The sequence below is a fragment of the Amphibalanus amphitrite genome, unplaced genomic scaffold (assembly GCF_019059575.1).
Source record: "Amphibalanus amphitrite isolate SeventyFive unplaced genomic scaffold, NRLGWU_Aamphi_draft 000714F_arrow, whole genome shotgun sequence".
Lineage (NCBI taxonomy): Eukaryota > Metazoa > Arthropoda > Thecostraca > Balanomorpha > Balanidae > Amphibalanus > Amphibalanus amphitrite.
Window position 1 is genome coordinate 95,230 of NW_024882208.1, and position 27,818 is coordinate 123,047.

At 51.3% G+C, this 27,818-nt stretch overlaps 3 protein-coding genes across 5 annotated transcripts; all 3 read left to right on the forward strand.

Annotated features, from left to right (window-relative positions):
- The first annotated feature begins 29 nt into the window (after nt 1-29).
- Nucleotides 30-13,253, forward strand: LOC122365086 (microprocessor complex subunit DGCR8-like). 2 transcript variants are annotated; one of them, XM_043335998.1, is made up of 8 exons: nt 30-263; nt 7,506-7,647; nt 7,945-8,142; nt 8,497-8,604; nt 8,907-9,049; nt 9,794-11,161; nt 11,396-11,584; nt 12,019-13,253. In XM_043335998.1, exons 2-8 carry the CDS (start codon nt 7,509-7,511, stop codon nt 12,118-12,120), a joined length of 2,247 nt encoding a protein of 748 aa, XP_043191933.1. In that variant the 5' UTR covers nt 30-263; nt 7,506-7,508; the 3' UTR covers nt 12,121-13,253. The 2 variants fall into 2 exon arrangements, with proteins under 2 accessions (XP_043191933.1, XP_043191932.1); XM_043335997.1 differs by lacking the exon at nt 30-263 and adding an exon at nt 5,849-5,944.
- Nucleotides 13,254-13,643: 390 nt separating this feature from the next.
- LOC122365090 (beta-1,4-galactosyltransferase 7-like) lies at nt 13,644-21,875 on the forward strand. Of its 2 annotated transcripts, none has more exons than XM_043336005.1 (6): nt 13,644-13,677; nt 16,968-17,083; nt 17,405-17,670; nt 19,078-19,301; nt 19,762-19,908; nt 20,224-21,875. In XM_043336005.1, exons 2-6 carry the CDS (start codon nt 16,984-16,986, stop codon nt 20,615-20,617), a joined length of 1,131 nt encoding a protein of 376 aa, XP_043191940.1. In that variant the 5' UTR covers nt 13,644-13,677; nt 16,968-16,983; the 3' UTR covers nt 20,618-21,875. The 2 variants fall into 2 exon arrangements, with proteins under 2 accessions (XP_043191940.1, XP_043191941.1); XM_043336006.1 differs by having other exon boundaries at nt 13,673-13,706.
- Nucleotides 21,876-22,214: 339 nt separating this feature from the next.
- Nucleotides 22,215-27,576, forward strand: LOC122365089 (nucleolar complex protein 4 homolog). The gene is made up of 2 exons (XM_043336004.1): nt 22,215-22,269; nt 26,193-27,576. The coding sequence occupies exons 1-2, from the start codon at nt 22,230-22,232 to the stop codon at nt 27,503-27,505; spliced, it is 1,353 nt and encodes a 450-aa protein (XP_043191939.1). The 5' UTR covers nt 22,215-22,229; the 3' UTR covers nt 27,506-27,576.
- The last annotated feature ends 242 nt before the right edge of the window (nt 27,577-27,818 follow it).

Sequence of the window (27,818 nt, forward strand, 5' to 3'; positions counted from 1 at the left end):
CGATGTCTGTCATTTCTATCGCTCGGCGGTGAACGTCGTGAACCAGAAGCAAGATTCTGGCAGATAAACGGGAGGTCTTGAATGACGTCATTGGCTCAACCAAAATTTATAATTCGTTTGACGATCCTGCTTTAGCGCTTTCCTTGGCAAATTGCATCTTGAGAATAGTCTGCGCATGCGGCTTCGCAGTTTTACTGGAATTTCTGTATCTTTTATGTAGTTGAGGCTATCATTTACAAAATATACTTTGGAGATTGATTGAGGTAATTAAGACTGACCCTTTTCATCCTCTAAGATATTACAGAGTGACGACTTTTGTGGTGTTTGGATCAGCGTGCCGCGTCGCTTTTGTCTTAAAGGAAATATGATTGCATTGCAACTGTGACTTTTAGTTTAAACATGGGGTTTTGAACTGTAATAGTTGGACGCAAGAGCCAAGTTGCTACGCGCCCCAGGGGGCGTCGAAGTCTAGTTCCTACCAACCTGGCACTCCCATGCCTACGTCACCACGAGGACGCCCGAGGGCATTTACATGTTGAAGATAGGGAAATTGCCATAGTTTAGAGCCGCCTGAAGGGCAACTTTGAGATAGATGATAATGTAAATGTGTGCTAATATGATCATCAACATGTTATTTATCCAAATCCAGGGCCAATTAATCAATAACTTGTCACGTTTTCCAGTGGTGAGGCGCTAACTTTCATGGTTCTTGCAGCCAATAAGGGTGTTTCATAGTGCGATTCAGCCGCATTATCGACTTTAATGCCATAAACCGCCACGGAACATACGATTTGCAGCTTCCTGGCGTGATAGCTGCCAGTAGGGCTCCGGAGTCGGAGTCACGAAGTCGGTCGGAGTTGACAGTTCTGACCTGAGTCGTCGAGTCGGAGTCAGAGTAGATTTTAAAAGCTGGAGTCTGAGTCAGTCACCGAAATTCGATCCCCTCCGCAGACCTTTCAGGGTTCCGTAGTCGGAGTTGTAGTCGGTCGGAGTCGACAGTTTTGACCAGACTCCAGAGTCAGTGTCAGAGTCGATTTTGAAAGCTAGAGTCAGAGTCGGAGTCACCAAAAATCCATTGCCTCCGCAGACCTGCTAGGGCTGTGGAGTCGGAGTCGGTCAGAGCCGACATTCGAAATCAAAGTCAGAGTTGATTTTTGAGTCTGAGTCAGAGTCGGAGTCATCAAGAAACCCATCGACGATCCGCAGTACCATGCAGTAAGGGCGCTGCCGAACGATGCCCTGAATTGCCTATGAATTGAATGAATAGATGACAATTAATTAGGTGGGTACCTTCTATTGTTCATCCCCTGCCACTTGGAGGACTTACTTTCAGTAGAAAAAGACGCATTATTTGTTTGCTTATTTATTGACAAATATTTTTTGAGCAGTTAGGGATACAGACACAAAACACAATGAGCACCTCGCTGGTGCAAATCATTGCTAGATAGATGTTGAAATGTGTTGCCATTGAAGAATCTACTGATTTTCCCTGCGGCTCTCGTTTTCAAGTAACTACTGGTCTTGTAATATCTCTTGATTGCTCACCGTCTGGCGTCTTCCAAGGTTTTCTGAAAGCTAATCAAACGTTAACATGGCTGCTCTTGATTGCATGGCGCTTGCTGGTTCTGGGTTCTTAATTGGTGGTTCTTGCGTCTGATCCTGCTGCTTTATGTTCCATCACATCACAATAAATTTCTAATGGAACAGACACTTCTACCTTTTATTTCTCACTATCAGTCGACTTGCTTTTACCCCTGTGGCCTGCTCGCCCTTTTATTTCCACGCTAGAATCTACCAATTATTGAAAAAGCCTCGGATAAAAAAGCAAGAAAAGTATGTCAAGTTTAATAATTGAGACGGTCCTAGAAAACCAGAAAAAAATCAAAAAGCCTGTCCATCTCACTTCCCTCACTTCATAACAAAAAACCAGGCAGCAAAACATGCGAAAGAGTCCTTAGCAACGCCCTAGCAACGCATTTGTCTGAAGTGCGCAATATGTGTCACATCTGGAAAATTTAGTAGCTACTTGATTTTTCAACTAGAGTTGGACTATATCAGCTAGGCTTTTATATAAAAAATAAGTGTTTGCTTATCGAATTTATAGCAACTGGTTGCTTAGTTCCGAAATAATGATTAATTACAGAAAAAGCTTGTTTGCGACATATTTGTAAAGAAACAACGGAAATAGCTTTGACTCGTGCGCTGTTCTAGTACATTTTTGGTAGAAAACTTCGTCCAACCTTATGTTTTAGGGCCTTGACGCGCCCTAACCCATAACAACAATAACAACAACAAACTGTAATAGCAGCTTTGTAGCTTGAGCTTAGACCAGCACAAATCAGAAGCCTTTACACCCTGGCAGAAAATATTTTGTTTCCCGTCCCAAAAAGAGGTCCTCGTAGAGGAGTGCAGCCACGTTATCTGCATCATCAGCTATTCAGCATGCTGCTAACAGTCAATGCAGCTTAGTAGTTTTGACCTATATTCAATATGATTGGTCAATGCATAATAAGCTTCCGTGTCGAACATTTTATGGTATTTTTCAAGATAAGGTCCGATCTACAATTGTGGTGCTGTTTATACGATTATGAAACAGCAGAAATTTTACGTTGTTGGTTAGGTTAGGTTGCGTAACCGGACAAATCTTCGTATGGCATTTCTTCGTCGCGCAATTCTTCGTCCGCATTTCTTCGTCCGCAAATCTTCGTCGGCGCATTTATTCGTGTCGCATTACTTCGTCTCGCATTTCTTCGTAGGTGCAAAAATTCGTAGCGCATTTCTTCGTATCCGCATTTCTTCGTCGGCGCATTTCTTCGTCAAGCATTTTTTCGTCCACGCATTTCTTCGTCTACGCAAATCTTCGTCCGCATTTCTTCGTCCACGCAAATCTTCGTCTGCGCAAATCTTCGTCCGCAAATCTTCGTCCCCGCAAATCTTCGTCCGCAAATCTTCGTCCGCATTTTTTCGTCCACGCATTTCTTCGTCTACGCAAATCTTCGTCCGCATTTCTTCGTCCACGTAAATCTTCGTCCCCGCAAATCTTCGTCCGCAAATCTTCGTCCGCAAATCTTCGTCCGCAAATTTTCGTCCGCATTTTTCGTCCACGCATTTCTTCGTCCAACCAAATCTTCGTCCGCAAATCTTCGTCCGCAAACCTTTGTTTGCGCTATCTTCGTCTCCGCAAACATTCGTCCACAAATGTGGTTCAATAAAACCATAGCTCTGTTCGCACCCCGTTTATTTATCAGCAGGCTGCGACCATGCTGCTAATTCTTGGCTCCTCATTGGTCGAATTCAAGTGGTCTATTCGTTAGACCAATGAGAGGCCAGGCCGCGCCAGCAATAACTTCCTTATATGGGGAAAACCGACAGCACGCTGATATAAAAACAGCGAGCGAACAGGGCCCATGAAGAAATATCAGACAGTCAAGTGAATGACGAATTTAATGCAAGGAATGGATGATCGAAACTTTTGAAGACAGGTAGATGAGGTCAGTCAGGTGAAGCTATTGTATTTGGGAGCCGACAATCGTAACATTCCTCATTTGTGTCCCTGACATTCTTTTTTTGCGGTCGTTGAATGACAATATAATCTCTTTTACCCTCACCGGCATAGGCGGCGGAACGGGGAGGGCACCGGGGCACCGTTCCCCTCTTTAATTTTGGCTTTTTAACAGTAGCCCTATGGGCGTTGCATGGAAAGCATATTGGACCAAAAGTCGGCAGTGCCGTGCCCCCCCCCCCCTTATTGAAGATGTTCCGCCGTTACTGCCTGCCGGACCTATTTGTTTTCTACGGTACACGCCGGCCGAGGGGGCGGGTACGACCCCCCCCCCCCATCGCCGTTTCGCCACTGGTGGAGCTAGCGCGTCGCGGAAAAAAAACGAGCGTGTGCGCCGTTACGAGCCCCAGAGATTAATACCCGATTTTAAGGCCTTCTAGGTCAGGGGTCGGCATACGGCCCGCGGGCCGGATCCGGCCAGGTGGGTGACGGTTGGATCCAGCCCGCGACCATCTGACGTCCGGCCCGCGGCTGGTATCAGCGACTTACATCGTGTTCCGGCCCGCCCCCCCCCCCCCACACACACACACCGCCTGGAAGGTTAAGCGAGTAGACCACGTGAAGCCGCCAAGTGCACGCAGCTGCAGCAGTCGTTGATGCTGCTTGCAAAAGCTGCTGACCAAATCTTACCGTTGCAAGTTTTGTCTAGAAGTAGAATTAGACAAAAACACCCGCAAATGGTGTTTATAAACTCATGAAGTGTGCGAAGGAAGAACTGTTGTGCCAAAGCACATTTGAGTCACTTTTATATCGGAGTCGATTTATGAAGGAACCGCGGGCCGGAACATGATGTAAGTCGCTGATACCAGCCGCGGGCCGGACGTCAGATGGTCGCGGGCTGGATCCAACCGTCACCCACCTGGCCGGATCCGGCCCGCGGGCCGTATGCCGACCCCTGACCTAGAAGGCCTTAAAATCGGGTATTAATCTCTGGGGCTCGTAACGGCGCACACGCTCGTTTTTTTCCGCGACGCGCTAGCTCCACCAGTGGCGAAACGGCGATGGGGGGGGGGGGGGGTCGTACCCGCCCCCTCGGCCGGCGTGTACCGTAGAAAACAAATAGGTCCGGCGGGCAGTAGCGGCGGAACATCTTCAATAAGGGGGAGGGGGGCACGGCACTGCCGACTTTTGGTCCAATATGCTTTCCATGCAACGCCCATAGGGCTACTGTTAAAAAGCCAAAATTAAAGAGGGGAACGGTGCCCCGGTGCCCTCCCCGTTCCGCCGCCTATGCCGGTGAGGGTAAAAGAGATTATATTGTCATTCAACGACTGCAAAAAAAGAATGTCAGGGACACAAATGAGGAATGTTACGATTGTCGGCTCCCAAATACAATAGCTTCACCTGACTGACCTCATCTACCTGTCTTCAAAAGTTTCGATCATCCATTCCTTGCATTAAATTCGTCATTCACTTGACTGTCTGATATTTCTTCATGGTTTTATTGAACCACATTTGTGGACGAATGTTTGCGGAGACGAAGATAGCGCAAACAAAGGTTTGCGGACGAAGATTTGCGGACGAAGATTTGGTTGGACGAAGAAATGCGTGGACGAAAAATGCGGACGAAAATTTGCGGACGAAGATTTGCGGACGAAGATTTGCGGACGAAGATTTGCGGGGACGAAGATTTGCGTGGACGAAGAAATGCGGACGAAGATTTGCGTAGACGAAGAAATGCGTGGACGAAAAAATGCGGACGAAGATTTGCGGACGAAGATTTGCGGGGACGAAGATTTGCGGACGAAGATTTGCGCAGACGAAGATTTGCGTGGACGAAGAAATGCGGACGAAGATTTGCGTAGACGAAGAAATGCGTGGACGAAAAAATGCTTGACGAAGAAATGCGCCGACGAAGAAATGCGGATACGAAGAAATGCGCTACGAATTTTTGCACCTACGAAGAAATGCGAGACGAAGTAATGCGACACGAATAAATGCGCCGACGAAGATTTGCGGACGAAGATTTGCGGACGAAGAATTGCGCGACGAAGAAATGCCATACGAAGATTTGTCCTGGAATCGTTAGGTTGTAGATTTGCAGGTTTTAGGCTGCAGGCTGGTAGGTTTATAAAGAATGGTTCTTCCTATATGAAAATATAGAAAGTTTTAGTAATCATTTTTATAAATAAGTTCTCTTTTCTGATCATTTTAAGCCTAAAAAAAATAAAATCCATTGCAAAAAAAAACTTATTTCAGGAAAGTGAACTGTTCCCTTTCAGTGGGGCAATAAGTACTTTAAAACTGCAACAGTGCAAAAATTGGATGGTATGGTGAAATCCCCTTTTGCACACTTAATATTAGGCTGCTAAATGGTGAATGATTGACAATATCGGCAGGCAGCAAGTAAATCACTACTCCTCAAATGGATTGCCCATGATGGTAATGCATGCATGCATGCAAGTAGGAGTGGGTGGCGGGTGGCATCTAAGCATTTAAGTTCTCTATATACTATGCATCTAAGCAGGCATCACACTTCAAATGCTGAATGTGCAGTGACAGGCTGTGGCTTTGAAATGGCTGCCAGATTATGTTGTCACAAACATAAGTACCATTGATGCATTTTTTATCAATGAAAAAAAATTGCAGCTCATGTTGCTATAGCCTTGTGATTCATTATGTCAAATTGTCATTCCTTGAGCAATGAGCATGCAACAATTTAAATTGCTGGATATTTGAAGACTTTCCTGTCAATCAAAACCCAAGGCTGCTATTTTTGTGTTCTAAGCTGTCAAAAATTTTATTAAGTTGGGACCAGGGGGCTGGATGCTTAGCCCAGACTCAGAGGCCTTTCACATTCCACAGTCCACACTGCCCATTTCAGAAGAATAATTTATCTTCACTTTAAAAACACCTTATAGGGACAATAGGATAAATCCCCCCTGCCCAGATCTGCCCTGCCATTGCCCAATGCCAGTGTCTGGGGTCAAGTTTTATGTGGGTAAAATGATGAATAAAGCCATGTAAAATTCTACCACCAAACATGCTATAGCAATTATAGTTGTCCCTTCTCCCAGCTTAAGCCTCAACAAGCTAGTTTTGTGTTTCAAGCTAAGTTTCCATGATAGTTTTTGGTTTCACCTTATCTCCTGCCATGTGTAAGTTAATGCAATGAATGTGCTCCTGTGCCTCCTGCCTGCTTGTATCAATCATGTGGATCAGGATGTGTCAGTTAGTGGCATTGTCTGGCTGTACCAGTCATCCATCCAGTCCGGCTGGTCTGAGCGGTCCCCAGTCGGCCTCCGCTGTGTCCACGCGGGGCCGTTCGCCGGCTGAGGCTGGGTGCGCCCTGCCGGGTGACGGACGTCGGAAGCCGGGCCACGGGGGAGGGCGGGCTGGCGCGCACCTCGCCCGCTCTCCTGCCGTGGCGGCGGCTGACAGCTCGCCCCGCCCGCCCGCCCGCCCGCCCGCCGCGCCGCGCCGCCACCGGCTCCACGCGCTGAATGCCAAAGTGCCGACTACGCCCGGCCAGTGGTGAACAAACTGATGTTGGACAGTTTGGGGCCGCTGACCTGTGCTGCTTGGCATTTGACGACTGGGCATTCTGGAGCGACCAGCCGAGCCGATGCTCAATGCTCTGAAATCTGAAGATTCTTCAGAGGCTGCTTCGGATATAGCATATAATTTTTTGCCCATGACTGTTTTCGTCAAAAGCATCTTCGACTTTATTTTACGTGACTGCCGATCAACTACTGCTCTCTCGTAACATCACGAATGGCCTCATTTTCAGTATCCACTCTTTGAAGTGGTCTTTCCAATTGCTCTACATCTTAAAACTTATTTAGCTTATTCCTCAGTTTCCTCTCCCTGTAAACCTCTTATGAACTCAAAGGCACGTCAGTGCCGATCGGTGCAACAGTCCAATCAAGCGTCAGATTCGGGCAGCAGTTTATACCCGCCTTCCAGTCGGTCTGACCCGCCTCCGTTGTGCCGCGCCGAGTAGACCATGTCGGCCACCAAGCGGACGGCCAGCGACGAGCCGCCGGCGGCCAGCGAGGAACCGCCAGAGAAGGGAGAGGTGGACGAGCGGCCCGCCAAGGTGGCCCGGAGGGATGACCCGCCGCCCGCCACCGGCACCAATGGAGGTAAGTACCGGCGCGCCGCCCCAGCCGAGGGGTGAGCCAAAAGATTTTCTTCCTGCTCATACAATTGACGACGGCTTCGACCTTCGTTTCGGTTCGGCTATTAAGTTGATTTTATGTTGATGTTCTGAAGTCATCTCAGTCATTATGCACAAGTGTTTTTTTTTTTTGCAGTTACTGTGTGATGTTTAGAACTTGTTTAGAAGCTGTGTATTCATGCGGCTTTATGTCACGAGATTGACCACTATCTCACCCACTCTGTAACCAGCACCCGTCTCTGACCGCCCCATGTGTGCGCAGCGGAGGATGCGGCCGCGGCGGCCACCCCGCTGCCCATCTCCCACCCGTTCCAGGCCCGGTTCCGCGCCGCCGAGCTGTCGGCCGGCCAGTACCATGTGCTCGACGAGGCCGGCAGCGGCGACGGCAGCGGCGCCGAGAGCGCCGCCTCCGACTCGGACGAACTCGACGAGGACGAACTGATGGAGATGCTCGATGCGGGTAAGGCGCTGCCCCGCTCGGGCCGGACCTCCTGTTTGGAGGGCTGTATGAAGAGCGAGGGAGGCCGGGAGTTGGTAATAGGGTGGATGGCTGCATTTGGCCAAAATCTGCGCACCTAACGTTACGCTATTCACTGAGCTGTCAGTTGGTGTTAAGGTTTTCTTTATTTTAGATTTTATGAATGAATATACCTGTCATATTGGTTTTTATTTCGTCTACCACTTTGGCTTGTTGTATTGCACTTTTTATCCCGGTGTACATGGCGTTTTTTTTGCGTTTTAAAAAAAGAACACTTTGCTTCTTCTGGCCGCTTCTTCTGATGTCTTCAATATCTAATCCAACCGTCTTCATTAGATCTGCCGGAGAAATTCAAAGGCACGCGACCCGTGCGGGGGCCCGGCGCTGCCGAGGACCCTGACGACGACTCAAACTACGAGCACCGCGACAAGGTGGTGCTGAAAGGTGAGCGACGGATGAGCTGTCGTGGGGATGGTATCAGATCACACCGGTACCGGAGACCGAGTTACGGGTGCCTGGCAGCGTTTGAGTGTCGGAGTTCACACTCAATCGGCTGTTTTTGTTAATGAAAACGAAGGCACTCTTTTGCTTTTATCAACTCTTTATCGTGAGCGTGCATCAGATATTTTATTTCGATGCTCACTGTATGTCCGTGTTTGTGCGACTGGCGGCTGTGTGCTGTGTTGTCCTCCCCTCTACTCTCTGTGACCCGGTCTGATGTCCCTGACCGCCTCTCCGCCACGCAGTGCTGGGCCGCCACCCGGTGGAGCCGCTGCCAGAGGACTGGGTGCAGGTGACGCACATGAGCGGCATGCCCATCTACCTGCACCGGCAGTCGCGTGTCGTCACACTCTCGCGGCCCTACTTCCTCGGACCCGGCTCCGCCAGGGTGAGTGTCGCCGTGCGTGGGACGTGAGTATAGGGCAGCTGCCGGCGCCGGATGGTGGTTGCGCTTGTCGGTCAGACTTAGACAAAGTTATTGTTGTTTCCCTCTTCCATTAAAGCTTATTGATTATTGTACAAGTACTTGTATGACTTAGTTATAATTGCATGCCTTTGTTTTGTTGACAGCCGTGACCCGTGAGTCTTTTTTTTTTTGTTGGGTTGGGCCCTTTCGGTCCAATTAGACCATTTCAGAGCCGGAAGGATGTTAGGAATTAGGGTGAGACATTGGTCTGGGCAGGCACCCTAGTGAGTCACCGGGGCTGAGCCCATCCCGAAGGACAGGCCGATCAGCCCCAAGGTACTCACTGCACCCGGCTACGGGGTGCGCTCCCTCGGGAGCAGCGGTGCCGCTCCAAGGGAGCAGCCCGCATGAGATAAAGTTGCCTGTCCAGCCCGGAGAGGGGTTGCGGCGTGGAGGAGAAGGATTTCAGTATCCTGAGGATAGAAGCACGGAACGGTGCCCGTGAGTCGTCATTGTGATAGTTCAAGTTAAATGCGTGCGCTTAGCCACAACACAAATTAAACATTTTATCGATAACATTTCACTGGCATACAGTTTTATGATTGCATGAAGAAATATGAGTCGCCATGCGTTTCAATGTTTGCGTTAACCACACCCGTTTGTCGTGTCTATTTAGCAATTTCTCAGCACACCTCTGTCATCGTTTGACATTGTTTTCCGCCACAGAAACACGACATTCCGCTGTACTCGGTGCCCTGTCTGCAATATCTCCGGGAGCTGGAGAAGGAGGGCGAACAGAAGGCGGACGCCGACCCGGCCCCGACCTGCCCGGTCACTGGGAACAGGGCAGCCTGTCCGGCAACTACCAACGGTGAGGTCACGGGCGCCAATGGCGGCGCGGCTGTGGAGGCAGCTTTGGACAACACTGCCACTCAGAGTTCAGAGACGAACGCCGCGGGTGAGGCCGCCACAGAGAGCCGGGCAGAGTCGGCCGCAGTGGAGGACTCCGCTGTGGAGGATAGTGCGGCGGAGACCGACACGGCCGCCGCCACGCCAGCCGCCTCGACCGTCCCGAGTCCGTCAGAGTCCACCCAGGCGGGGGAGGAGTCCGCGGCACCAACCCCGGCCGAGTCCGCGGCGCCCAGCCCGGCCGAATCCCCCGCCCCGACCCCGGCTGAGTCCGCGGCCCCGACTCCAGTGGAGTCCGCGGCGCCCAGCCCCGCCGCGCCGGCCGCCGAGGGCGAGGGCGCCGCCGCGCCGGGCTCCAACGGCGTCCCAGTGGGCCCGGTACCGGTGGACGGCGTCTCGATGGTCGACCCCTCCGTCACGCCGGAGGAGATGCACAAGTACTGCGCGCGCCGCTTCCAGTTCAAGACAATCCACCTGATGAAGTTCAACACGTGGCGCGAGAGGCGTCACTACCTGCGCAAGAAGCGCACCCAGCGACCGCAGATGTCCAGTAAGACCAAACTGCTGTCGTTCCCTGTCCGGCCCAGTCGCAAATCGGCCGCCGTGCCCGGCACGCGGCTCAGAGAGTGGGTGCTCAACCCGGGCGGCAAGAGTTACGTGTGCATCCTTCACGAGTACCTGCAGCATGTGCTGCGCGAACAGCCCGTCTACAGCTACTCGGAGCTCAAGAACGCGGCCACGCCGTACGGCGCCACGGTGTCCCTGAACTCGGTCCAGTACGGCAGCGGCTACGGCTCCAGCAAGAAGCAGGCCAAGAGCGAGGCGGCCAAGGCCACGCTGCAGATCTTCATCCCGAACCTGATGGAGCAGATCGAGGCGGACAAGACGGTGCAGGGCAGCGCCAAGCCGGCCGACATGGATCTGTCCTTTTTCGACTCGATCCGGCTGGAGGACCCGCGCGTGGCCGACCTCTGCAGCAAGGCGGCCGAGCCATCCCCCTTCACAATACTACTGGTGTGTCTGCAGCGCAACTTCGGCCTCACCAGCAACCAGGTGGCGTGCAAGCTGCACACGACCAAACACAAACAGAACGAGTTCGAAATGACCGTGGGCAAGCACACGGCGCGCGTGCCGTGCAAGAACAAAAAGGACGGCAAACACCTGGCCGCCCAGTCGCTCCTCCAGGTGAGACTAGTGGACGCTGCCTATTGAGATGAGAGGAAGGTGTTGTCATTTTAAAGTCATTTTGATAAGGTTAGGTTTGTTGAACACTAGAAATTCAGACTGCCGGTCGTCTTGTTTGAGGTGTTGGTGCGATCTTCTCCTCCTTTTTTGCACTTGATAAAAAGCACTTATTCACCCTACAGCAGTTAAGCTCATTATGCAAATAACATCGTTTTCCCCGGTGTGTCGTTTCAGCAACTGCACCCGCACGTGACGTCGTGGGGCTCCCTGCTGCGGATGTACGGCAACCACTCGAGCAAGTCGCTGAAGGTGAAGCGGCAGGAGGAGCAGCAGATCACGCTGCTGCAGAGCAAGGCCACCGTGAACTCGCCCAACTACGCCATCCTCAACAAACTAAGGGAGGAGATGGGCAAACTGCAGGAGGTGAGAGACATTCATGTGCCGCGGGTTGTGTTAGCAGCCTGCTCTGTGGGGTTTCACAGGTGATGATTTTGTGGGTTGTAATATTTCGATGACGGATTATTATTATTATTATTACCTCGTGTATTTCCACTAACCACCAGACGGTGGGATGTGATACCTGCTGCCCATCCTTAGCTTTCTTGTGCTACTGCAAACACTCTTATTTCTGATATTTTTTCTTGGCATTATTATCCATGCTGACAGCTTAGTTGGCTGGTTCGATTTCCCTCGTCCCTCACTGACATGGAACGTTCTTCGGCCCATATTGTTTTACGCAATCCTCCATCCGGACTGGCTGTGATCTCTACTCAATCCTAGCTGCACATGTAACCCCTCCACTCACCGAGCCAGCACTGTACCTCAGCTGACCGCCTGCCTGCCCCGCCTCCCCCCAGCGTCAGGTGCGTCCGATCGGACTGCTGCAGCTGTCCGACCTGCACGAGGAGGAGCAGGGCCGCTCCGAGTCGGGCGTCACACTGGACGCCGTCGACCTCTGAGCGGGCTGTGCCGACCGACACGCCAATCTCTGAGCTAATGGTGACGGTCCGCCCAGAGCCTGATCTCCGGCGGTGAGCGCTGCGGTCGCTGAGCGGGGTATAGCGACCGATACGCTGAGGTACCGTCGGCGTCGACCGCCCGTCAGCTGCTTGCGATGACCGGTGCGGCCGCGCTGGGATGCGATCACCGGTTCTGGAACACGATCATTACCTGTTCCGACGAGCGTTAGGCTGTTCTAGTCCGCGGCAGTGTGCAAGATGAAGGTTGACGCGTGATATTCCGGGCCGGTGTCCATTGAGTGTGACATGGCTAACCTGATTAGTACAGATGTCATAGATACGAGAACCCGTGTCCGCTGTTTTACCAGCCCAGCTATCTCACGGCCGGCCAGGCTGCGACGTCTTTCCCTCAGCCGTGTTTTCAACCGCTCAGGCCATGAACAAAAGGACAGTCATAGTAGTCTCCTTTCGATGGGACTGTAGCCAGCGAATAAAGGGGGAAACAGTTAAGACAAATCCCTGTGGCTAGCCCGAATGACGGCAGAATGGCAGAGTCGGCCTCCCGCCTGCTAGCGATGTGGCAGAGGTCATGCCTGCGCTCCGGTGTTTCATGATGAGCTTCTAGTGAGTGTCGTCTCTGGAGACGCCGGCTCGGGTGAAGCAGCTGCTTAATCGAGGGTGCTGAAGTGTTTTGTACGGTGTTCTATTGTGTGGTGCCTGTAACCATGCTGATGACTGTTGTAGCCCGGCATTTTCAGTTTGGTTGAATTGTTCTGAGTGTTCGCGATATCTTAAGCGCCAAAGTTGCCACAGATGCATGGAGATTGTATCCTATAAAAATGTGAGCTCTCCCACTCGTGGCGTGAGATTTGTGTCCCGTGTTTCAAACTTTGGTCATCCAGTTCACTTATTTGCTTAAAATCTGTTAACCTCATTCACTTCAGTTCACAGAGATCAGACGTTAGTGGCATTTATGATGACGATCTAATCCTCGCAGTACAATTTCTCTTGTCACGTAGTGTTCGATTACGGATAGGCATACCTCATTTCACTCATGCTGAGGCCTCAATAAAAATATTTTCATTTAGAGCACATGTTTGTCAGTGGTACAATAAAGCCGACATTGCTTTGCATGTTTGACGGTATTGTGTTGTGTCAGCCGCACTGGAAATGTTGGAATGGGGGTCATTGCGGGAACGAGCTCCGGAGCGGTCGGAGCATCCGAGGATTGAGGAATACCTTGTTGCTGAATACAATAAAGATGCCCTGTTTTGAAGTCCAGGTGACAAGGCGCAGTCAACGGAAGTCGATCTCAGTCTAATTGAGTACGTCAACACCAAGATTCATACAGATTGTCAACGTGACCTCTGATGTATACTGCACAGCGTATGAGACCAGCGCAGAATGTCATGAAGGTAAACTTCAAGGCGAAAATATGGTGTCCGGTTTTGGAAGTTGGTAGCAATTCTCTAGCTGCGAAAGAGGCGCGTTTGTGACGATACTGTTTTTGTCGCCACGTAAACAAATGCGCTAACCGTGGGAAAAGAAAATCATTCGGTTCTGAGCAGTTCTGAGGGCTTGAGCTGTTAAGTTCAAGTGTTTCTGATGTTATTTCATTTTTATTCGTTTTGGAAACTTCACATGACAGTATGCATATTATTTATTTGTTAAGTCATTCATTTTATATTGCATTAAAGGGAGGTTGTGAGGTACCTACCCGGGCTACCTAGTCATTTTCTTGTTGCTTTTGGTGCCAAAAAAGTGTGATTTCAGTTTGGATCCATTTGATTTTTTCCTTATTAGTGTTTTTGGTATTAGTATATAGGGACCGTGTATATCACACCACGGTGAGATTTACACAATACCGGCCATTTGTGTAAATCACACCCACCCCGGTGTGATATACACACTTTTGACCGACTGTGTAAATCACACTCCGAGAGTGTGATTTACACGAGATGCCACACCAGTGTGTATTTCACACCATCTTCACCACATTAGGTACCATAGAGATGGCCGATCGAATCAGCTGACCGCCTGGCCTAGTGGTGAAGGTGCTTGCACCATGATACGGAGGTTGCGGGTTCGAGTCCCGTCGACGCCGGTGCTTTTTCCCGCATTTTCGCTTTTCCTTGGTAGCGGTGGGTTCCGACAAGTTTAAAAGCACCAATACAATATGGAAAGCGACGTCTGAATGCTCGTGGCGAAGCGGTGCAGTGCCGAAGGCAATGCCTTAGGAGAGATTACAGGCAATGGTAAGTCAAATATTTTTAGGTTAAGTGGTTGTGTATCTGTGCACAACCACTTAACCTAAAAATATTTGACTTACCATTGCTTGCAATCTCTTCATGCGAGTAACTTCTTCCTCATCCACGGGTAGGCAAAAATCAGTACCGTAAAATGGGGTGTTAAGGGACAGTGGGGTGTTAAGGGACAGTTGCATGGGAACAACTTTGAGTCATATTAACTTCCTTATTTGAGAAGGTTCAATAAAATCTTCAGTGTGGTAGTTGACACTGTTTTGCTCTTAACCATAGGACAAAATGGTATGGTTTTTCATGCAAGTGATTTGGTTCAAAAATGGATTTGAAAATCATGCTACATTTTCACAAAATTGAAACATCTCCAAAACTCTGTGTGTACCACATAAACTAGTGGGTGTACAGGGAAAATGAATGCATAGGTGTATTGTCACATGTATTACACATGTTTCCTGAAAAACTTGTGCAAATCCACCCATTCATTCATCATCCTCTTCCTCTTTTCTGGATACATGCATATTTTGAGGTGGATAGGGACAGAGAAGAAAAAATAAAAAAATTATATAAATATAATTTCATTAAGTTTTCTTTCAGTAGGCATGGAAAACACCAAATTCCACATAAAATGCTGGCAAGTTCATGCTTTTATCCCTAACATATCTTAAGTTATGTAACAAAACATCTCACACTCTCTTTTACAATGATGGGTCAATGGAGACTGATGTAGGTAAATGTGATGTCATCATAAAAAGGCTAAAACAAAGAGGGCAACATAATGACAAGTGACTAGCTTCAACATGGGTTTTTATTGATGACAGAAGATTACTTTTTGGTTCTGTTTACCTTATAATTAGCACATTTTCCACAAGCGTAAACTGCATTACACGTAATTGGCTAAAAAGGTCATTAGTGGTGAATGAACCTGACTTGTTTTGTGACAGAATATGCAAAACATTTCAATAAATAAAGTGTGTGCCCTTCCACACCCTAATTGTGGGCATTTGATGACCATTTCTTGGAATAATATAGGTGTCCCTTAACACCCCACATTGGGGTGCTAAGGGACAGTGATGAAAAGTAATAAAAAATAATATGCAGGTATAAATCTTAAAAACTTTAATGTGGCAGGCATGTAAAGCACCAAATTCCACATAAAATGCTGACAATTTGATGCTTCTATCTCTAACCCTTCTTGAGTTATATAACAAAACACCTCAAAACTGTCCCTTAACACCCCGTTTTACGGTAGGTCAGGTTAGGTTAGGTTAGGTTAGGTTAGGTTAGGTTAGGTTAGGTTAGGTTAGGTTAGGTCAGGTCTAAGGTTTGGTTAAGTGTCTTTTAATATTTTGGTGATGTGTATCACACCCTGGTGAGATTTACACATTGGCTAGGCCTACTGTGTAAATCACACCCAGGTGCTGCGTGGTTTGACACCCAGGTGTGATTTACACACTAGGAGCACATTGTGTATATCACACCACGGTGTAATTTACGCATTTGCCGGGCCACTGTGTAAATCACACTCCGCGTGGTGTGATATACACAGGAGTAGTGTATTGTGTAAATCACACCCGGGTGAGGTTTACACTACAGTGCGATGCATTATGTAAATCTCACCGTGGTGTGATATACACGCGTCCTAGTATATATTAGGTCCGAGTGGACAATTGTGACGCTGTTGATACAAATATGTAACAGCAAAAATTTTAGGTTTTAGGTTAGGTTAGGTTGTAGGTTTGTAGGTTTTAGGTTTTAGGTTGTAGGTTTGTAGGTTAGGTTAGGTTAGGTTGTAGGTTTGTAGGTTGTAGGTTGGTAGGTTGTAGGTAAATAGGTAAGGTTAGGTCAGGTTTGATTATGTTTTTCTTTTATTTCCAGGACATATAAGTATCATTTTTGGATTCAGGATGTCAAATAATGTAAGAATATGAAAACTTTATCTTTTAACAGTCACTCAGACTTGATGTATACTTTTACCGTGTTTTTTCGTGGCGATCAGTTCATCATCAGTTCATCAGGCGATCATCAGTTCTCTATACACCGTGGTGGCGATGGAACAGGCCCTTAGACTCTTCGGTATCGGTAACCACTCTTCATGTGTTCAATTTGAATTTGAAGCTGTTTGCTGACAACTGTCGGCTTTCAGCCCAAACAAACAACAAAGATATCTGCAAGTTGCGGGTGCCCTTGAACCACAAATCCACCCCAGTGGTGACCTTGACCATGACCCGCCCTGTCTGTTGCACCTCCAAAGCCAAGCCGGCTTGGAATTGGTAGAGTTTTCAACTTGGGCAACTGCACGGCAACTGCAACTCAGCAAAAATCAACACCCATGGATTGCAGTATACTACTTATTGGTGCATTTTGAAGCTGAAAGCCAAAAAATTATAATTGTTCAAATTTCATAGAAATCCACAGAGATCTCTAGCTATGACTGAGTCTGACATATGAATATGAATGAATATGAATCTTTCAAAAGGAAAGGCATAAAGCTGGACTTATTTAATTGACCTACTCAAAAGTTGGAGAGCATTTTTCATGAGAGCTAGACTTGCAAATCCTGTTTTTCTGACTTACTTCTCTTTGCAGAGGCACATAGAAAAAAATGAGGATAACAACAGTTGTATCATCAAGACTCTTCCTGTCCATTGTGATTGTAGTTTTGCTGTTCTTCATCGCAGTTCTATTAACAAGATCAGATGAAGGTAAGGAATGCACCTCTGCTGATAATGGAGTTAATGTCAGGTTCTGGAGCAATATAAGAAAATGTGTGCACATCTTAATGTAAATTTTGAGGACATTATCTACTTTAACATTGTTTTTTGGTTACATTGTATGGTTTCCAGCCAATATTCATTGGCTCATGTAGGTAGCAATAAAAGACATGCATGACAGGTCTCAAGCATCTGTTTATTTTCTAGATGTTGAGGTGATATGATTCCATCAGACATGTTGTGACATATGATTTCTGAGAGTAGGCCAGCAGTATGTCCCCTCAGTTACCACTGGCTGCCTCTCTCCTACAGCAGTGTGTCCGCCGCCGCCGGCCGCGGCAGCCGAGCAGTCCCCGCCGGAGCCGGCCGCCGAGGTGACGCCGTCCCCCTCCCCCGCGTCACCGGCGCCGTCCGGGGGCCGGCCGCCGGAGCCGGACACCTTCTCCTGGGACAACCACACGCTGGCCGTCGTGGTGCCGTTCAGGGACCGCTTCGAGGAGATGCTCATCTTCGTCCCCTACATGCACCGCTTCCTCAACTTCCAGAAAGTGAAGCACCGCATCTACATCGTCAACCAGGTGAGCTGCGCAGTGCTCAGCGCTGGCTATGTGGGCCGCCCGCGGCGCCGCCCGGGAGGTGAAAGTGGGATCCCCAACACCGACAGATATGCTCACTTCTTTTCATGTTCTGCCACATGCAAAAGGGTGACGTGGTCCTCCTTCCCCGCTTTGTTGTGGTTACGAACGCGTTTTCCTCATGTCTCGGTCATTCTGCTCTGTCATGCCAGTTTTTCGGCGATCTCAGCGGCGCACCACCTCGGATCGGATTTCAGTAGGTAATCCTAGTCGAGTAGGTCGTATTTCCTGGATGAGTTTGTCTCTCCTTTTCGTGTCGTTTTTTGTGCTAGTTTTTTTTCAAGTTGTGGTACGGTGCTCAGTTACAACGTGCTCGCCTATATAATATACAGACCGCGTTTCACTAAGCACAGCCTTACTAAGGCGGTAATCGCAGCGCTAGTTCCATGCCGATAGCGGTGAGCTCCACTAAGCCTGCCGTATCTACGGAGCTCTCCGACTTCGGATGGTCGTTCCCAGCTGGCGCTGCGTTTATGGTTTTATAGACCTCCTTTGCCTGTGACATGACGTGGATAATGTGCCACGACTTTATGCGTGCAAGGTCTCGCGTGTCCCTTTCGTGTTCAGAATGTCTCGTTTGGTTTATGCAGCTCATGATATTTTGATCAAGTCTACGATACCCGTTTCAATATGTAACTTGTCCTAAGTGCCCAATATCTGTATTGCCAATTTTCAACTTGAAATGCAATTTGAACCGCATAAAAAAATCCAAGCGATAGAGAGGGGTCGAGATAAAATTTAGGCCTAAAGAATGTGCCACTGTGACTATATCGCCTAAGATTCGTGCGATACATGTAAGTTTTCTTAGTGGACTAAATCGAAATCGACAGATCTCAAGGACTGTACCGTACCGGGGTATTTCTTCACTATCGTTACCGTGAATTGCCTCTATATTCCTAACAGAAGACTTGATCATAGTGTCCACACCGTCAGGTTTCGAAAATGGGAAACTGCTCGTCGCCTGAATGAATTGCGACGCTGTCACATCTAAAACGCATCAACTGCGTCGTCAAACCTAGCTTAGCCGGAAAAATCCCGCTCGTACTTATATTTTAGAGGTCATTGTACACATCCTCAGCCGCCTTTCCTGATTGTTTTAGCGATAGAATAGTGTGAAGTACCTGCTTGTTTTGATTTGCAGCATTTTCCGTCTTATATTAATTGTTAATGCTTGTTTGTTTTGGGCATCGTTCTGGGTTTTGTTATTTCCTATTATATTAAAGTCTCGTCCATGAAGTTTTACATGTGATTCATATGCGTAGTGGAGGATCTGCACTATGTAATTCTGTATGCTTAGTGATTGTTCTGTATGTTGCCACATTACAACGCATTTCTCTCTACCGTCGGCAGATTGACGCGTACCGGTTCAACCGCGCCTCGCTTATCAACGTGGGCTACCTGCGCGCGCGCGAGCACTGCGACTACATGGCCATGCACGACGTGGACCTGCTGCCGCTCAACAGGAACCTCTCGTACCGCTTCCCGGGCGAGCGGCTCTTCCACGTGGCCTCGCCCGAGTACCACCCGCGCTACCACTACCCAAAGTTCGTCGGTGGTATCCTCATTGTCACAATGTGAGTGCGGGTGGCTGTGGGCAGAGCGGGGAGCGATGGGGAGAGGAGCGGAGCGGTGGGCGGGGGGATGGGTCGGATGATAAGACTGGCGTGCCGACTAGTGTCCCGGTCCCACAGATATTTGTGTGATAGCGCGGGTACGGTAATTGCTGTGGGTGCTGATTCCCGTACTAACGGTCTATCCAGTCGGCGTTATAAATCAGCGGGGTTGTCCAAGGCTCAATCTCCGTGACTCCATGGCCGGCGGACACGGCAGAGAACATGAAATTAGATATCGAGTAATTTTTTAAACGTCTATAAACCTGTATCAGCTTACCACTGTAACCACTGCCACTTATGCCTTTGACTTATGCGTGCCTGTGACGGTATGTGTAATGTGACTAGGACTTATGTTAATCGCAGCTATGAACGATAGCGTGTAATCGTGGAATTATAACATCACCGTCTCTGTTCTCCACAGGGATCATTTTCAGAAGGTGAACGGCATGAGTAACAACTACTGGGGCTGGGGACTGGAAGATGACGAGTTCTACACCCGGATCCGCGGGGCCAAGCTGGAGATTGAGCGGCCGACCAACCTCACCACGGGCGTCAAGGACACGTTCAGGTGAGCGCATCCTCCGTCTGAAGACAGATGTGACCTGCCGAGGCGCCATCTGTACGGTAGAGACTCCCTTCTGTAGTTCAGTTCCTTATTATGCGACAATCTCGTTTGTATAGAAAGGCGCTGAAGGCGAAACCTTTCACTATTTTTTCGCACATTATTATCTGTCATTATGTTTTCTGTCCGCGCCTTGGCTTCACGGTCGATACCTACAACGTCTTTTCTTCTCACCGAATGTAGTGATTTCCTTCCAACCTGGCTATCACCCGCTGTGAGTTTGTTTCCGACCGCTGACGGCTGACGGCGCCGCGTTCCCAGGCACATCCACGACCGGCGTGTGCGGAAGCGCGACATGGAGAAATGCTTCAACCAGGCGGCCGTCACACACAAGCGGGACCGCATCACAGGGGTGCACAGCGTCGACTACAAGATCCTCAAGGCCAACAAGCTGACCATCGACGGCGCCGAGGTAGAGGTGCTGAACGTGCGTCTAGAGTGTGACCACGAGCGCACGCCGTGGTGCGACTGCTCCGGCCAGGCAGCCGAGCAGGAGGCCGCCGCCAGAAGGGCCGAGGACTCGGGGAAGGCAGCCGATGCCGCCAAACCGGCCGGCAAGTCCGGTGACTCCGTGAAGCCGGCGCCGTCGGCGAAGGCTCACCCGAAGACGTCGGCGGGTCGCGCGGCAGCCGCTCAGTCCGCCGCGCAAACGTAACGTCCTGAACCAGCCTTCTGAAGCTCTAGTGGTGAAGCGTACCGTGGTTCGGGGAACCAGCGCGCACGGGTTGTGTAATTGAAGATATCGGTCTTACTCTGGTGACTGTCATGCTGCCCTGACGCGCACGACAGTGTAGTGGTGGTGGTGTTTGGGCATTACTCCGCTGACCGAACCGTCGGCGGCGGTCGGTGATCGGTCAGAAATCAGGAATATCTGTGATGCGACATTTGAAGGGGTCTTTGCGTCCTGCAGTCTTGTATGGGCTGACAAGTGATGTGGTATACGGAAAATGCTTCCGATCCTCTCAGTCTCCTATGTAATGGTTTATTGTGTTTGTGTTAAATGTTGGATGTGGGACTCATCTGATTTTATCGCTTTCTCCTCCATCTTTCTACAGATCTGTATCACTGAACTGTGGTTAGGGTGCCAGTCTCCTAGTGTCCGCGAGTATAGTGATGTGTATTTCGACGGATTGAAAGTATGCAAGCAGTGTAGAATGTTCTCCCAATATTGCCCTTTGTAAGATATCCTCCTGTGTTCCGTCCATGGCTTCTAGGTTCTAGTTAGAGTCGCAAATGTTTGTGAATTACGAGATAGAGATTATTTATTCATAGCTAGTTCTTTGCTTCACGTCAGTGTCACTACTTCCCATTTAGTGCGTAGTTTCATTATTGAACTCGATATCTAGCTGTTATATCTGTTGTTTACTGTAGGAGCTATTCTGCCCTGCTCCTGTTTATCACGTTCTTGGGTCCTGAAGTGCAAGACGCCTACTGGCTCCTGTGACGCCTAAAGGGCACTTGTCCGATCGATTGTTGACATGTGTTTCCGTAGCCGTTTTGCGCTATGATATTACAGCGTGTCTTCAAGGGCCTGTAGCGTGTGAAGGGCTTTGTTACTGCTCAGTGGATCGGGAGTTGGGTGATGTGCGTTCTAGGTGCGGCGTGGACCTAGGTGCGGCCCCCGCGCCGTTTCAGTGATATTGGACCCTGCCTGTCGCGAGATTCGTGCGGCGTGCCTTGTTATTTGTTCGCGCTTGGTGACGGTGAAGAGTCCTATGAGACCGGCACGTGCTTCAAACGTGTGTAGGGTGGCAGTGCTGGACGCAGGCATAACAGCGAATCGGCCCAGCGGTTCTGGCAGTGCCGTGCGTTGTTCTAAGGATGATTTGTGCGTACCGAGGTCTGAACAATGATTGATGGTTGAGCCGGTTTGACCAGGCTGACGTTTATAATATAACGAAGGTCTTTTGATACAGATTGGTCTGTGTTCTTCCTAAGCGACTTTCGAGCCTCAGTCATTCCTAGTGCCTGGCGTGGTGCGTTCACGCCTGCTGCCTATTCACGGTTTTAAAAGGAGGCATTGGCCTTGCCGCTGTTTCGCATTAAGTTATTTTGTTTCGCACGATTGAAAACAGAAGATTTTTGTTTTCAGAATTTTGTCGAAATGATTTTCTTTTAATAAAGATATCAGTTGGCAAACGACACCAGAAAATGCTCAAGCGGTGCCCGCGAATGTGATCGCCCATGATCGCCCGTTGTCCTGTGACGTCATAAGACCAATGACCATTGGATTATCATTGTTTTTTGAATATGCTACACCTTGGCAGATGTTGAAAAAACACGTGTGCGCTTTGTGGAGAATAAAAGGTGCGTCTGAATTTCATATAATTTGTCATTTATGTTTAATACCTACTGGAGCGATAGCGCTGTTGCTTTGTTTCATAATTTTTTTGCTTATCTTAGGTGTTTTTTACAGTTGTTGCATGAGTGACATAGCCATAGGGGTCGGAACGGGGGCCGGGCACCGGGACACCGTGCCCCCCCTCGATTCTGCCATTTTAACATGAGCCCTATGGGCTTTGCCTGGAAAGAATGGGTCCAAAAGTCGGCAGTGTCCCCCCCCCCTTAATTGAAGGTATTCCGCCACTACTGAGACTGACCCCGCGTTCGATGTCTCTCGGGCGACAAAGATTCTACGTCGTCCGGCCAATCCCGTTCAAGGTCAGCGGGGGCTCGGCTGCGGTTATGGAACGTGATTGGACGGACGGCGTAGAATCTTTGCCGTCCGAGAGACATCGAACGCGGGGTGAGAGTGATCAGTGGAGTCTACCTACTCATTTACACAAGTTTTGCACATAATTTGTAACTTTTATTCTTTCTACTAAATCCCTTAATACAATATGTAGAAATCAGTCAATAGAGTAGAGCCTGTGCGGTAAAAATGGAATATATACTCATTTTATCTCCCATTCTTCGTCGTTTCAGCCTGAGAAACATCTTAGCCGTTTTGGTTTCACAATTCACACACAATAAAGGATCGTAAACTGTAGTTGGCTCTTTTAATGTTCAGGTTGTAGCTCAGTCATGTTTTCAATTAGCACATCATGAATACTGCACCAAATTGAAAAAATAAAGGCATCAAATGAAAGGGCACACTCAGTTTTTAGTGCTTGAGCACAAACCTCCATGCTGTTGCTGGCACAAATTCTTAAATGGAAATTGAAATAGTTGAATTGTATGGGTTGATGTGAAGACAAAGCCAAGTAGATAAAAATGATTCAAGCTGGCCTAACCTTACCTACTAACCTTCAACCTACTAGCCTAAATACCTACACCCTACCAACCTACCACCTTGAACCTACCAACCTACAACCTTGAACCTGCCAACCTACAACCTTGAACCTACCAACCTACAACCTACCAACCTACATACCACTCACTTTGTATTTACTGCATGTGAGCTCAGTTTTACAAACTATATGGTTTGAATTTTTTGAACCCATAGGCTATAGGGTCTTCCTTCATAGAGGTTCTGTGGACATTGACTTTATGGACTAAAGAACAACATGGAAGCATTATATGACAAAGGCAATAGGTCCACTATGGCCCACTCTAAATATTGCACTGCTGGTTTCAAGGGGCCGCCAGTGGCTGCTGCGATGCCGTCCCGGCTGCTCAATGAGCCCGAGCAGGCTCCGGACGAGGCGCTGGCGGGCCTGCTGTCGGCCGAGCCGAGCCTGGCCCGGCTGCAGGGACACCGGGTGATGGTGCGCCGCGGCCTGGAGCAGTGGCGCTCGCTCGGACAGCCGGCGCTGGTCGCTGCCGCCGCCGCCGCGCACGGGCCCTGGCCGGCCGGCCTGGTGGGCCACGGCTTCCTAACGGCCGCCGCTCTGGGCGACCTGGAGACGCCGCCCGCGGCCGACACAGTCACCGCCGCCGTGCGCGCCGCCGCCACGGCCCGCGGGGTACTGCTGGTGGCCATGGACCTGCCCGCCGACCGGCAGCGCTGCGGCCTGGCGGCGGAGCGCGCCCGCGCCGCCGGAGTCACCGTCCAACTGCTGCTGGTCGCAGACGACTGCGGCGCGGCAGAGACCCGGCGCGGGCACTCCGGTATCGTGCTGCTCTGTAAGGTGCTCGGCGAGGCGGCGCAGACCCCGGGCCGCTCACTGCAGGATCTGGTGGCCATCGCCCGCCAGGTGACTGATGGTCTCGGCACGGTGGCGCTCGGCCTGCCCTCGGCCTCCGAGTCAGTCGGCGGCGGTGGCGCGGACTCCGCCACAATGGAGGTCGGGGTTGGTGTACGCGGGGAGCCCGGCGCCTGTACCGTGCCGGCCTGCACCTCAGCAGAGGCTGTGAAGCTGATGTACGATCACCTGACGCGCGCCGACACGCCCACGCCGTTCAGTCTCCCTGCCGAGTGTGTGCTGCTGGTGAACAGCCTGGGCGGTCTGTCTGAGATCGAGCTGCTGGTGGCGGCGCGGGACGCCCAGCAGCAGCTGACGGACCGCGGTGTGCGCGTGGCGCGCCTCCTCACCGGCTCCCTGTGCTCGTGGCGCGCGCGCCGGGCCGTCTCGGTGACTGTCCTGTCTCTGGCGGACGGCTGCGTGCCGGGCCAACTGCTGCTACACTGGCTAGGTCAGCCTGCCGCGGCGCCCGGGTGGCCGGACGCCATGCCGCCCGGTGCCTACCCGGAGCCGCAGCTGATGGAGCCGGCCGCTCCGCCACCAGAGGACACTGCCGCCGGCCTGGCCGCCGGGGAGCCGCTGCTCTCCGACCAGGATGCGCTGCTGGTGACGCGTTGTGTGGAGCGCGCCGCCCAGGCGCTGGTGGCCGCCGCCGGCCGGCTGGACGAGCTGGACCGCGGCGCGGGGGACGGCGACTGCGGCAGCACGCTGGCCTCGCTGGGCCGCCTGCTGCTGGAGCGGCTGCCGACGCTCGCCGCCGGCCGGCCGCGCCGTCTGCTCACCCAGCTCGCCGACTCGTGTGAGACGATCGGCGGCACGTCTGGGGTGCTGTATGCGCTGGCGATGGCGGCGGCGGCGGCCGGGTGGAGCTCCGAGGAGCAGCAGCCTTGGCTGGCGGCGCTCGGCCGCGGTCTGGACGCGGTGCGGCGGTACGGCGGCGCGCAGCTCGGCGACCGCACGCTGCTGGACGCGGCCGAGCCGGCGCTGCGGGCTGCCGAAGAGGCCGCCGCCGCCGGTCAGCCGCCGGCGGCGGTGGCGGCAGCGCTGGCCGCCGCGGCGGAGCAGGGCGCGCTGCAGACGGCGGGTATGGCGGCGCGCGCCGGCCGGGCCAGCTATGTCAGCAGCGACCAGCTGACGCGGCCCGACCCGGGCGCCCAGGCGGTCAGTGTGTGGCTCCGAGCGGTGGCCGAGGCCATACGGGAGGATGGGGTGTGATATAGGCACTGAGAGTGGGTGCGGCTGTGGCCCGTGTGGGCTTGCGTGTTGTAGACGGGACGGCAAAAACTGACGGGGAAAACCTGGAGAAAATACTAGTGTTGACGCTGTGAATGTTCGGAAACAGTTGAGATGGTGCGCTTCCAGCCAATTGTCCCGATAAGTGAGCAGTTGCGTTTACTCTGCAATGCGGGATGCTTTGTGGATACGTGATGCAGGATGCTCAATATGCCAGTACTTAAGCTTGGGAATAACAGTTTTGAATTATTACCAATTACAATAATTTGGCTTCATGTGAATGAAGTGAATAATGTTCAATTGTCTTATCGATAATGCTCGTTCATATATTTACTGAAGCGTAGATAACATTTGATAACGATTAACTACGAGTTAAACCTAAAGGGAAAAAGGCCTTGGTATGCCTGTGCTGTAAGGCGACTTTACTTTCGCAATGGAGCTGATCGTTTGCATGTAGTGATAACAAATATATAATGCTCACTTGTTACTTGTGTTTATCAAGATCTTCCAAGCATCATTTAGATCAGATCTCCGTGGACCTTGGAGTAGTTCATGTCTGGCTGATCATAATTCGCTTAAAAAGCACCAACGACAGCCGATTTGCTACGCCACTCTGGACGTGAATTACGTATGCCGCATCACGCATGTGCACCACTTCTTATAGACACATGCTAAGGTGAATTGTAGTGGGAAGTTGTTCTCCAAAATATGTAAGAGATCACGATCAAGCACTCCTACTTGATGACCCCTACATGACTACATGGGACCGCACCTAACTGCACCTACACCTACAACACATTTTGTTGGCAACGACAAACAAAACCAGCAGCTTTGATGTGAGTGCTGAAGTCTGAACGTTTTATTTCTTTCCAGACAAAATGCCTCCAGCAAGGAAGAAGAGGAAGGTGACGAAGAAGCAGGCTAAGGTGAACGGCCTGCAGAACGGCGACCACACAAACGGCGCTGACCACTCGCCGGAGGACTCCGGTGCTGATGATGACGGAGCGGACGCCGGAGAGGCGGAGGACATCCTGCAGCTGCCCGTCGGAGACGATCACGACTCAGACGGTGGGTCGGACGACGGTGGCGGCGCCGAGGAGACCCAGTTCCCCGCCGAGAAGCTGCAGAAGATGTTCACCTTCATGCTGTCCTCGACCGAGGACCGGCGCGACTTCATCGGCCAGTTCTCGCAGCATATCGATCACGAGGACGTGCGGCGGGCGGGCCTGGAGAATCTATCCACCGCGCTCACCGCCGCCGCTCCAGAGCCGTCAGAAACGCTGGCCATGAACCTGTTCTCCGTCCTTAAACTTTTCCGGATAAAGAAGAAAAAGAAGCGGAAGGCCGGCGATGACGCTGGCGCCGGTGTGGCCGTGGAGGCCGGCGAGCACTTTGACTCGCTGTGGCTGCGGCTGCTGTCGCTGCCGCTGACGCCGGCGCTGTACCGCCGCGTGCTGATCCTGCTGCCGGAGAGGGTGCTGCCCCACCTGCAGAACCCGCTGCGGCTCACCGACTTCCTGCTCAGCTCCTACCAGATCGGCGGCGTGGTCAGCGTCCTATCCCTGCAGGGAGTGTTCTACCTGATGCAGCACCACAACCTAGAGTACCCCGACTTCTACAGCAAGCTGTACTCGCTGCTGGAGCCGAACGCTCTGCGCTCGCCGCAGCGGGCGCGCTTCTTCCACCTGGTGGACGTGTTCCTGAGCTCTGGCTACCTCCCAGAGTACCTGGTGGCGGCGTTCGTGAAGCGCCTCTCGCGGCTGGCGCTGACGGCGCCGGCGCCCGCGCAGACGATGCTGATCCGCCTGGTGTGCAGTCTGATGGTGCGACACCGCGGCCTGCAGCGGATGACGGACGACCCGCGCGGCGCCACCACTCTCCCCGCCGACCCGTTCCGCGGGGAGGAGGCGGACCCGGCGCGCTGCGGCGCCGCCGACTCCTCCCTCTGGGAGATCAAGTCGCTGCGCGGCCATCTCGTGCCGCAGGTGGGCCGCGCCGCCTCGTTCGTGGAGCGCGAGCTGCCGCAGCTGGAGCACCCGCTGGACGAGCTGCTGGAGACGACCTACGACGATCTGATGGAGGCCGAGCTGGAGCGCAGCTGCACGGACGTAGCGCTGACCTTCCACCGGCCCGAGGGGCTGCTCTCTTGGAAGGAGGACCGGCTCAGCACCGACTGGAAGTTGTAGCCGACCGGGGGTGAGGGCAGAGTTCAGTGATGCACGTGGGCTGGTTTGTTAAATATAATGTGGCCAAGTTAGCGTGATTTTTGTGGGATATAGATGACACCGATGACAATATGGTAGACACCGATTGAGGAACGTTCAGGTTTTTTTTTGTGTACTGCTTTGTGGGAACCAGTAACCTCAGACGTCTAGTGAGTAAGTAAAAACTGCGTCCTCAATCCGTTTGCCCTCTCATTTACAGCTTCAGTCGCTGGTGAGCTGGCTGGTTGTCCCTCCCGTGATGATCCCCTGCACCCCCTGAGACTTTCGGCTATCC

What these genes read in the sequence shown, in the direction of transcription:
- LOC122365086 (XM_043335997.1), top strand. Translation starts at nt 5,882, where the DNA reads ATGATTGACAATATCGGCAGGCAGCAAGTAAATCACTACTCCTCAAAT. An exon ending in CGACAAGGTGGTGCTGAAAG is followed by an intron (nt 8,605 to 8,906) that starts GTGAGCGACGGA and finishes TCCGCCACGCAG; the next exon opens with TGCTGGGCCGCCACCCGGTG. An exon ending in TCGGACCCGGCTCCGCCAGG is followed by an intron (nt 9,050 to 9,793) that starts GTGAGTGTCGCC and finishes TTTCCGCCACAG; the next exon opens with AAACACGACATTCCGCTGTA.
- LOC122365090 (XM_043336005.1), top strand. Translation starts at nt 16,984, where the DNA reads ATGAGGATAACAACAGTTGTATCATCAAGACTCTTCCTGTCCATTGTG. An exon ending in GGTATCCTCATTGTCACAAT is followed by an intron (nt 19,302 to 19,761) that starts GTGAGTGCGGGT and finishes TGTTCTCCACAG; the next exon opens with GGATCATTTTCAGAAGGTGA. An exon ending in GGCGTCAAGGACACGTTCAG is followed by an intron (nt 19,909 to 20,223) that starts GTGAGCGCATCC and finishes CCGCGTTCCCAG; the next exon opens with GCACATCCACGACCGGCGTG.
- LOC122365089 (XM_043336004.1), top strand. Translation starts at nt 22,230, where the DNA reads ATGTTGAAAAAACACGTGTGCGCTTTGTGGAGAATAAAAG. An exon ending in CGCTTTGTGGAGAATAAAAG is followed by an intron (nt 22,270 to 26,192) that starts GTGCGTCTGAAT and finishes ATTTCTTTCCAG; the next exon opens with ACAAAATGCCTCCAGCAAGG.